Raw genomic sequence first — 11,834 nt, 5'->3', positions numbered from 1 at the left:
ACACACACACACACCCCCCACCACCACACACTCACGCGTAGTGGGATTCCACCACCTATGGGTACTGGAAGCCTCAACCAGGTGTTGAAACTCCTGAGAGTGCACTGGGTTGATATTGAAAATGTGGCATAACAGTCCATGATCTGGACTTTCATACTCTGGATCACATTGTGGATCGGCGACAACAGAGAAATGTCATTGATTGGATGATCCTAACCATTTAATCGCCAACCATTCTTTTATAAGACAACAGGTCCTAGGAACATATTCTGCTGCCAAATGAGTAGCATGGAATTCTATGCGTGGGTCGTCAGTTTGTTCAAGTGAGCCCCATAGTTCAGTCCAGACCATTGATCTGATAGGCATCACCATGAATGGTCCATGCCTCAAAATTTCAATGATGGGGCAATCCTAAACCATCTTCTGGTGCCCTGCAAATAGAAGGTTCAGAAAAAAAGGCGGCAACAGATTCATTTTCAGTCAAGAATTGTCCAGAATGGATGGCCAGGATCTTCTGATTTGTTGGTTATTTGGGATATTGCTTGTCCATGGTGGTGCCATTAGTTCAATTGCCTTGATCACTGAAAATAAGCCCTACTTGTACAATTAAAAGGCCCCTTGATAGGAAACATCCCTAGTCTTAAGGATCATATTGTTCTTGCTGGAGTAACTAAAAAGATAATACAGCTCAAATTATGGTACTAACAACATTTTAAACATTTTCGCATTTCCAATAAAAGAAAAAAAAAAAGAAAAGCTCACAGCATTTTCAATCTGTGTTCCTCACTATAGTTTTAACCTGTTCTAAGAAACGATGATAATCTTAACAAAGATAACACACATCAACCCATACTCATATCAAATCACAGTACAAGAAGAGAATTTGATCCAAACAAATCTAGATATCATCTAACACTAAGATCAGTACATACGCTTAGATGCCCCCCACCATCTGAAACCCCCTCCATGCCCAGTGAGTGAACCTAGGAGAAGCATCCACCACTGGCCCCATAAAAGTAGGTTTTTCATTTGGTGGAACTGGTGTAGGAGCTTCACCTTTGAGAACTTGTAATGCCACCCTCATGGTGGGCCTCTTGTTAGGATTCGGATGGCAACAACCCAATCCCAACTGAAGTACACGGCCAATTTCCTCCTCATCGAACCCTCCTTGCAACTGAGGATCCACACAGTCAAAAGGACTCTTCTTCTACTGTACAAGTCCCACACCCAATCGACCAAGTGTGTGTTGCGGTTCCAAAGATTACTGCTAGGCCTTTGCCCACACACAACTTCCATGGAGAAAACCCCAAAGCCATAAACATCTGTCTCTACACTGGCCTTAGAGGTGTGAAAGCACTTGGCCGCGATATAACTGGGTGTCCCGGCTATCGCATTTGTCGAGTGGTGAGTTTTCCCTTCATGTTGAACCATACGAGCCAGCCCAAAGTCTCCCAGCTGAGCATTATACTCGGAATCTATCATCACGTTGCTAGCTTTCACGTCCCGATGCAACACCCTCCTCTCACACCCGTCATGAAGATAACTCAAAGCAGAAGCTACCCCACAGATTATCTTGTACCTCTTGTCCCAACTCAATATAACCTCCTCTGGTTTCGAGTTCACATTGGAAAATAAGAGCTTGTCTAAGCTTCCTCTAGGCAAGATCTCATAAACCATAAGAAGCTCACCTCTTTCGTAACACCATCCAATTAATTTCACTAGGTTTTTGTGACGGAGGCAGCTTATAGTCATCACCTCAGCTATGAATTCTTGTTCACCTTGACGGGAATCCTTCAACACTCTTTTTATGGCAGCCTCCTTGCTGGTCTTTTGCAAGAATCCTTTGTAGACAGGCCCGAACCCACCTTGCCCAAGCTTGTTGTTGGGGTAAAAATTAGCAGTTGCAGATCTGAGCTCCTTGAATTGAAACTTATGTGGTCCACTTGTCGAATTCTCAAGCATCGATTCTAGGTTAAGGGTTGCTTGACTTCCTTGGCTGTTGGTGATTCTCATCCTTCTCCACCAGAGGTAGCATGTAAACCCGCAACAGATGCATATTGACAATAGAATCACAAGTAGAATCCATATGAGTCGAAAACCATTTCGCCTTTCTATATTTTGGCCAGTGAAATTCCATGAAATTATACAATTTAGTTGGGTGAGATTACCTGTCGAACCTGAGAATCCTACATAAACTTCTTCTGGGAGATACTGTGATAGATAGATGGGCAATGAAATCAACGGACTTGAGTGATCATGATTCGTGTCATTGACCATGGAAACATCGATGGCCATGTTTCTTGAATCACCATTATACCGAATGCTACTGAGCACATCCAATCCTCTTGAGAGATTAACACCCGATCTTCCTAAAGGAAGTTGGGTCAACGAGTTTATGCTGTTTACATCCACGCCCACATGGCTGTCGTCAATGTCCTCCGCATAGCTCTTCCTCGTATTGAATTCGATGGCAATGATTTGATTTAGCAATGATCCGTTTGATTCTTGGTTGACTATCCCGAGCCATTGCCCACTGCTGTTGCTAGGGAGCTCTGTATTGGCTGTCAGAATAAAAGCCAAACCTTCACCACCGGGCCCTGTTTGAGGCTGGATATTCAACACAAAGCTAGTGTTGAATGATGCAACAACAGATTATGTTCCTTCCATAGCTTGAAGGTATCTTTGTATAAGACCCTTCCTGACGTATTGTTGAACATTGGAGTGCTTGAATCTAGTGAGATTTGCAAGGCTCCAAAGGCTAGATTTGAACTACCTCTGTAGGTAAAATTCCCCGTCTTCCCCTTTGAATGTAGGATAATAATGGAATTGAAGAGAAGAGACTTGAATCAAAGTACTCAGGAACAAGAACACTGGAAGAGTTTTCGATGAAGGAGAAATGCATTGGAAATGAACTAGAGAGAACATAGTTAATACAGCTTTTGTAACCCCCCAACAAGAGAAAGGATCTTTTTCCTTACCATTTACCAAGACTTCTCAAAGGAGAAGATATACCCACATTCAGTGTTGGTCTGATAATTGGGGTGGGGGGAGGTTTATGACAATATGATTCTCTGACTTGTTGTTATAGGATAATACATTGGGACTACAGCTGTTGGAGCTGGCTGGGGTCATGTTTGGTGATCCAAACTGTTTATATGATGGGCCACATAGCTGATGATGGGTGCCTCGAAAATCTTTTAGATTTGAAGATTTTACACTTCAGATTAATGACCCTAAACATGGTTAAGTAGAAAGAGTTAAATGGTCAAAAGTGTTGAAATATTCCAAATATGAAAGTCTTTCATTTATATATTTTTTGGGTGTCCCTCATCCATGGTGGTTCCTCCATATAAACAGTTTGGATCATTGAAAAATGGACCCAGATCCAAGGGCTTTTAGCGTGATGCCTATTTCAGTAAGTTGGGATGTATTGTCCCAAACCTCTTGGGAGGGATGTTAAGATAAGAGGAAAGATTATTAATAGAAGTGTAACTTTCTTGTATGCTTCTTGGCATCTTGAACAAGTCAATGAACCTTTTGTTTAAGGACTTCTTGTGTGGTTTGCTATGATAATAGCAAAAAAAGGGTCTGGTTTTCTACTTGTGTTGTTATATGGTGATGTGCATTTACATGTCTCAATCCCTGTTTTCTTTTGTTTATTTTAAGGTTGAAGAAAATACATAAGAGAAGGCCTTGAATCCAAGATATTGTAACAGATGGCAGAGTGAAGTCATAGGTTCTATCTTAATCATGTTGTTTATTTCAATGGCTAAGATGTCAACTTATGTGTGACAATCAGTGAAATAGCGATGGGCGAGTTTACATTACTCTGAATATTTTAGTTTATGTGGTTATTTAAGACTCTTTATAATTTTGATCAGTCAGTTGTCACATGTGGGGACCGCCATCGTAGACCAGATTTGAGGCCCACCAACCTAGCAAGTGATTAACATGTGATGATCAATGCCTTTTGATCTGATGGCTGTCTAAGTGAGTACATCAGACCATTCGTCCTATAAATAAAACAGAGCTCATAAAATGAATGGAGGGAGATGTTACTGGGATAGGCCAGGCAGTGATGTTCGTTTGCCATGGCACTAACTTGTGGTCACTCACCCATGGAACATGAAGCATGAATGCATGCTATTCATGCTGGCCTGGCCATTGGAATTGTGGACCGCATCATGGGTGAAAATCACACCTATAATGCTAACCATCCAGGTGCTGGTTATTAAATGGACTGTCCGGAACATGTCAGCAGTCTAAAATGGATAAGAGAAATTGGATCCGATCAGTGTAATTTTCAGTGTATGCTCTGTCCAAAATGGGGCTTGTGATTTCTACGGTCTGGATTGACGTGCACCGATACTTCCGTATGGAAAATGAGTTGCCACGACTTAGGACCTTGTGCAAGAGCATTTGGATTTTTTTTTTTTTTTAACACACGGACACATACCCCCACACAATCACGCCGTAGTGGAATTTCACCACCTATGGGTACTCGAACCCTTGAACAAGAGTCTACCACTGGAGCATTTGGATGTGGCTACTCAGGCAAAAGCCGAATCAAAAGTAGCAGATTTTCAACGAGGCCTGTTCGAATTCCAGGATCCTCATCCATATGTTTTATACTTTTACATGGCATATTTGAGTTTCAGTTCTGAAAGATGGGGCCAATCGTTTACTAATCCAGACCATTTATCTGTTGTGTGCCACCGTTAGTGCACGGTGTGCTGAGAAATTCTCCCTGACTGGAAGATCCTGGACAACATTCCAGGGCTCCTTTTCAGTTTAACGAAGACTGCCACTGCCGCTTCATTTCTCATCTCAACCGTCTATTTGCAGGCCACCAAAGGGTTAGGATTGTCCTACCGTGAAAATTTTCGGGGCATACTCCATCCACAGTACCGGTACGCAACAGAGGTTGACGGTCTGGATTAACAAACCATGTACTACACATGTCAGGATTAAAAATCAAATACAGTGTGCAAAATCCTCCCCTTAATCATATATAAGCGCATGGTACCAATTAAGGGTGGCAATGAGCGGGGTAGCCCACCTGATCTGACTGAGCCTGACCAACCCACTAGCTTGGCCCATGATTTTGGGTCTGGCTGGGGCTCAAGTCATTTTTTGCCCTACCCAATTTTTTTTTTTCCTACAAATAAGAATATAAACGTTAGTTTCATTACTTTAAAATGCTTATTTCTTCGTGCATGTGTGACTGGGTCAGACTAGATGAGGATAAATTAAGAAAATTCAATGGTAAATTTTCATTGTCCAAAGTTGTAAAATCTGAATTATTTCAATTCGTGGTTTGATCGGATGATCGATCGAGGGCCTTCGACGCTTGCTTGATCAATTGATTACATTGATTGACAATCCCTTGTTTTAATTTTTCAAACTAAGTTAATGAATTAATAAGATCATAATAGATTAATAGTGGGTCATCTTGGCTCGACCAAATTTATACCCCATTGGATGGAATAATTAAATTAAATTCGTGAATTGTTAACCTATTTAATAGGGATTCAGATTCTAAATTTCATAGCGTAATTGATCGGCAGATTTCGATCTACCAAGAATTTCTTGGTGAGTACTGAATCCCAACGTGTCTCATACTTGTACGATTAAGATAAATGATATAAATACTATGATTGTTATGGCTGTTGTGATTGATATGTTGTTGTGTTATCGTATTAAGATGATCATTGTTATATGATTTGTGCTTTGAACGATTATTAACAAGAATTGAGTATGTGGACATGTAAATCATTGAAATTGTAAATTCATTGTTTTATCTCGTACTGAGAGATGTATATACTGATTATGCATGTCGATGCGTGTGGCATTGAGCATGCATTATATGCATCCATAGCGTTCCTGCACTAATTCCTAAAGGCATGCTCTATATGACTGCATGCACACCTCGTGGTTGATTTCTTGGGGGATCTCCCTAGATAATCTCTTGGTAGATTCGTTACCAGATGCTCATGCTAGTGGAAGCCTACTCATAGAGTAGATGTAGGCCTTGCCTATGCTTACCTACAGTAGAAGCCTGCCAGGTGTAGATGTGGGTTGATGGATATCCAACTCAGGCAAGTGGACAATCATCCCACTTAACATGTATTCCATAACATTTTTACACATATTTATACCTGCACACACACACACGATGTTGCTTGTGCTATCTTGTGTGTTATGTGTATGAACCATGATGGGTTCACTTACTAGCCTGACTAGCTAACGTTGTGAATTGACAACCGTACAGAGGTGAATGAGATAGGAAATCTAAACCAAGTGCCGGGGAATGAGGTTCGGTTGGCAGATGAAACTCAGGATCAATGGCCGTATTTGGCAGAAGATGAACTCACTTGGTGTACGAGTGATGGAATGTAACTCGGGTCTAAGGGTGCACACTCTATATCTGAATTGCGGGGCATGACAGAATGATATAAGCGAGAGTCCTTCGTCAAACTTAGGATGACCTGTAGGTTATGTTTCCATACACACTTATATAATTGGTAGATCCTTAAAATTAGAAACTATATACTTAGGATTTTCCTCTTTTGATTGTGATGCCAAACAACAAACTTAGAAACCAAGTTCAGATGCCACTGATTCAACAATCATCCCCTTGACTACCATCTCCTGCACCGACTCAGCAGTCTGTTTAGCCGCCCTAGATATCCAGACCGTCGCACTCATATTCTCAAGCATCGCATTTCGTGCCTCCTCGACCGTCAAAGAATCAACAGAATTGACCTTAACAATCATCATAACCTACAAATTCTCAAGGAGGACAATCATTTAGACCACAACCTACATAAGCCAAGGTTTATGCTGTCGCCCCTAATTAGGATCTGAAAGTTGATAATAACATCATAAAAAATACAATTATCATGTTTGATAAGCCTGTTGCCATACTATTTGACTGTGGAACTTCGATATCATTTGTTGCAATTACAGTATTTGAATGGTTAGGGGTTAAACCAATAGCTCTTAGTAAGTTAATTTCAGTAGAATCACCCGTGGAAAAAAATTGTCACATTAGATGAGATATGCAAATCCTGTGAAATTAGTATCGAAGGTATTTCGATACCAGTAGACTTAGTAGTGATGAAGGGATATGATGTTATCCCAGAAATCGATCGGCTTACTTTCTATTATACTAAGATTGACTGTCATGCCAAGACTGTTACTTTCTCTATTCTAGGGAGAGCCTTTTAAAATTTGAGAGCGACAAAAAGATAATGAAGTAGAACACATTATGATGCTAAAAGATGGAGAATTGTAGGAATTAGCGCTAGAGCGAATCATGATAGTGAGGGAGTATTTAGAGGTTTTTTAAGATATACCTAGATTGCCGCCTTGAAGAGAAGTAGATTTCAACATTGACCTCGTACCAGGAACCATGCCTATATTGATGCAACCTAATCGTATGCCATAGGTGGAATTATAGGAGCTTAAGAAGTAGTTAAAAGAAACGAAGACTCAGTGATTTATTAGACCAAGTACGTCACCGTGGAGAGTACCTATACTATTTGTGAAGAAGGATGGAAGCATGTGACTATGCATAGATCATTGTTAGTTGAATGAAGTGATGATTAAGAATAAATATCCCATTCCGTGCATTGATGATTTAATTGATCAAACTTGCTACTTTTCTAAGATTGACTTGAGGTCAGGATATCACTAGCCATGGATCAAGGAAGAAGACATCTATAAGACAACTTTCAGAACATGCTAAGGGTACTGAGTTTCTGGTTATGTCATTTGGCTTGACCAACACCCTAACTATGTTAATGAATTTGATGAATAGGGTATTCCAGCTATACTTGGATTAATTTTTTAATGTGTTTATTGATGATATACTAATTTTAGTACACCAAAATCATGAATTTACAATGGATTAGGTCAGTCGTAAAATGCAGTTAGCGATGGACTTGATCCGTCGATGTTTATTGTCGCGAAGATGAGGATGGTATCCGTCACAAAACTATGATGGATCTTATCCATCACAAAACTTAAAAATCCGTCGTTGAACTCAAAAAAAAAATCATCAGGATTGTTCATTGTTTTAAAATTTGGAGACGGATACAGTCCATCACTTCAAATCCATTGCTAATTTTTGACTCATTTTAGAAATTAGCAACAGATTTGATCTGTTGCTAAAATTTCTGCAAAAAAATAAATAAATTATATTTGTTGTTTTTTGAATCTGTTGCGCCTGATAGTTATCTTATTCAATACAGGCATATGAAGGCAAGAAATCATATTTATACACATCAAAATTGTATTATGAAGACAACCATTCAAATACATGGATTATTAAAAATCATAGAATATAGATGATTTATGTATGTCAAAATTATAATATAAAGGCAAGAAAACATATTTGACTGACCATGAGTTGTTCACTTGGGCAGTCCGCTAGAACATTCTAAACTTTCCATGCTAACAAAAATAGAGTAAACAACCAGCAGTAAATACTAGCAAAATCTTGTACCAGAGTTGAAAGTGTATCCCAATATAACTGAACAACTACACTAGAATCATATGACTTCTCTCACCCGATGAGCTCTAACTGGTAAAAAAGTTGAAAGTGTATGAAACCAGCCACCGGCTAGCCATAGTCTCCAAGCTTCTGGCGATCCCTTTTGTTTACCAAGAATATCTAGATCAAAAGCAAGTTTTAAGCGACAATATAATTAAACCCATTAGGCTGCGTTTGGGTGCACAAATAAATTCAATTGTGAATATTTAGGAAATGACAAAAGTTAATGACGGTCTCTTTATTTAAGAGCTTTACCTTTGTCTTTCCAGCCTATTTTGAAGGGTAAGGAGTTGTTGAATGCCCACCACCCTTCTTTCCACCAGCACCACCTGCATTCATTTGTTTAGTTGTTAACATGTACATCCTAATTTCATCATGGAAACATGACAACGAAGATGATGCCCATGATGACAAAATATTTCAATAAACTAGCTCTGTTGCTGGCATGGGCAAAAACCACCAACTTTCTGATGACAACTTGGTTTTTCATAAGTGAAAGCAAGCATATAACAGTCTTCACACAACAGGTTTGATAGGGCAACAAATCATGGAACCACTAGCTAGTCATGTTATTCCTAGATATCAGCGGAGCACCGAATCAACACAATTTCAAACTTCATTTATTCAATCACAATACCAATACATACAGAATGACTTGGAAATAATTTATAAGGTGGAAAAATAACATCCTACCCTATAAGTCACATATAAGATGGAGTCATCCATTGCAGTATTCAAAATCAAATGTCAAAATTCAAAAAAATGTTTTCCAACATAAGCTGGCAATTTTTAAAGTTAAAAAACATTTTCTATAAAAAATCAGAAATTATCGTAGGGGATTGGATAAAATGATGCGTGGTTCTAATTGAGTACCTGTAATAAACTTCTCCTGCATTGGGGTCTGCGGCTGGTCTAATTATTGATTCCACAAGATAGTCATCCATGTTGGAGCACAATGTATAACTAAGGTTTGGTTTCACCACCATCAGCATCTACCACACGTGGCATGCACATACAGCCATCCAAATCATTCAAATTGGAGATCCCAAGGATGTAGAATACCTTAACGCTTAATACTGATGGGGGGCTCCTACCTGTACAAATGGTAGCCATCAAATGAACGGCCATAAGATAATCAGCCAATGCCACGCCCCGTATTTCGGATAGACTCATAGTATAGTTATAAAGGCACAACTACGTGTATTTTAGATTATCATCACATTAACATTCATATATTCAACTGTTTTCACTCCTTTCATTAGCACTCCATTCATAACATTTACATTCATGAGTAAATCACCCATAAGCAATCAAAGTCTACCCATTTGGGACTTTATTCAACTAAAATAATTGATTTTTGTCTATCAATGTTATAAATACAAACATAATTCAAATCAAACAATTAACATGTATAAAAACTAAACTTTCTAAAATAAATCTAAAAAATCACTTCAGCCGTCTAATGCAACGAGCTCGTCTTCTGTCAAGTATGACCATTGGTCCTGAGTTGCATCCACTAACTTGTCCTCATCTATTGGCACCTGATTAGGTCGTCCTGCATCATCCTTCTCTGTTTGGTTGTTTACTCGACAATATTAGATGTCAATGCTAGTGAGTGAACCCAACATGCATGGTTCATACGTAGCACAATCAACTGAAATAAAGGGTTTGCAATATGAGAATGGATGTAAAGATGTCATGATATGCATGTCAAGTGGGATGATCGTTCCCTTGCTTAGGTTGGATATCTGACGACCCAAAATCATTCCCGTCAGACATCCACCTAAGTAGGCATGAGTAACTTGTACCCTATAAACATCCACCTAGGTAGGTATGGGCAATCTGTACATCTATTCCATGAGTAAGCTTCCACTATCGTGGCTTCTAACAACGAATCTACCATGTGTAACCATCCCCCAGGAACTCAAGGCATAAGGTGTGCATGACCTCTCAATGGATGCATGTAATGCATGCTTAATGTCTGTGCATCAACATGTACAGTCAATAGATACATCTCTCTCTAAGAGAAATAACGGATTTTCATATTATCAATTATTGACATGTTTGCATGATTAACATTAAAAATCTCTTAAATCGTGAATCGTAGAGCAAGAATAATACAATCAATATAACATGACAACCATATCAATCAGAATAATCCCAACCATTAAATCATCTATCTTAATCATGTAGATATGAGACATTTTGGGATTCACTTACCTATTCAAGGTAGGGTCGAATCATTCAATCAACCGAGCACTTTGAAAAATTATGCTTCAAATCCCTATTAAGATGATTGAGCACACTCCAATTCAATCATATTATTATTCCAACAAGTGGGGTCCATCTTTGATCCAAGTAAGATGATCCAACATAAATTTTACACTTGAAATTTGAAAAACAACAGGGACTATCAATTAATGCAATTGATCGATTGAGCCTGCTCGAAGACCCTCGATCGATCGATCATGGATTGATGAAATTTTGAATTAACTCTATAAGTCTCTGGACACTTTTGGCCATCTTTGATTGATCAAACCTTGCTCGTCAATCGATCGAGCATGGTCGGATTAAATTAGTTTGCTCGCTGAACTACTTTGTTCGTCTACGATTAAACGAGTTCGATCGATCAAGATCGCTTGAGGATCCCCTCGATTGATCAAACCTCAGGTTTAATTAGTCGAATCAGGTTATGGATTTTAAAATTTGGTCGCTGGATAAAAATTGACCTCCTTAGATCGACAGAACACTGACTTCAATTTATTGACCAAAGTCGGAAATATTCAGTTACACAATTCGGTTTTTCAAATTTCTTAGGGTTTTTCTTATTTTTCCTTAGTTTTGATGGATTAATTGATTACAGAATTGGGTCCAACCCATCTAATGGTTTTGTTCTCATACTCAAATTTGAACAAACTAAAGGATCACTTGGATCCAAATATCTGGCATCATCAACTGATTGTTGAAAATTATTTTCAGCAAAAGATATTATTAACTGTATTACCTTGCAGATCATTGTGGAAATTTATTCGTCAATTCAATCTAGGATTCGAGGCTCTAACACGATTTGGCCTTAACATCTATAGGTTCAGATTTCCTTAGATTGAGACGACGGGAGTTCGCACAAACGATATATCAAAATACTATATCTCACTTAAAATTAGATTCTTATTATTAAAACTTCTCTGTAAATCAAAACAACAGGCGTAGTATTCATCCACCACGTTCATTGTTTAGATCTAGGGTTTTTGAGCAAGGAAAATAGAAAATTAAAGAA

General features: G+C 38.8%; 1 protein-coding gene across 1 annotated transcript; it reads right to left on the bottom strand.

Annotated features, from left to right (window-relative positions):
- Positions 1 to 895: 895 nt before the first annotated feature.
- Positions 896 to 4,215, bottom strand: LOC131236969 (probable L-type lectin-domain containing receptor kinase S.5). The gene has a single exon (XM_058234553.1). It carries the CDS (start codon positions 2,293 to 2,295, stop codon positions 1,081 to 1,083), a length of 1,215 nt encoding a protein of 404 aa, XP_058090536.1. The 5' UTR covers positions 2,296 to 4,215; the 3' UTR covers positions 896 to 1,080.
- Between the last annotated feature and the right edge of the window lie 7,619 nt (positions 4,216 to 11,834).

The sequence above is a fragment of the Magnolia sinica genome, chromosome 2, assembly GCF_029962835.1.
Source record: "Magnolia sinica isolate HGM2019 chromosome 2, MsV1, whole genome shotgun sequence".
NCBI classification, from domain to species: domain Eukaryota; kingdom Viridiplantae; phylum Streptophyta; class Magnoliopsida; order Magnoliales; family Magnoliaceae; genus Magnolia; species Magnolia sinica.
The sequence above is the reverse complement of the archived record's forward strand: the minus strand, read 5'-3'. Positions and strand labels throughout refer to the sequence as shown.

Coding starts and splice junctions, on each gene's coding strand:
- LOC131236969 (XM_058234553.1), bottom strand. CDS start 2,295: ATGGCCATCGATGTTTCCATGGTCAATGACACGAATCATGATCACTCA.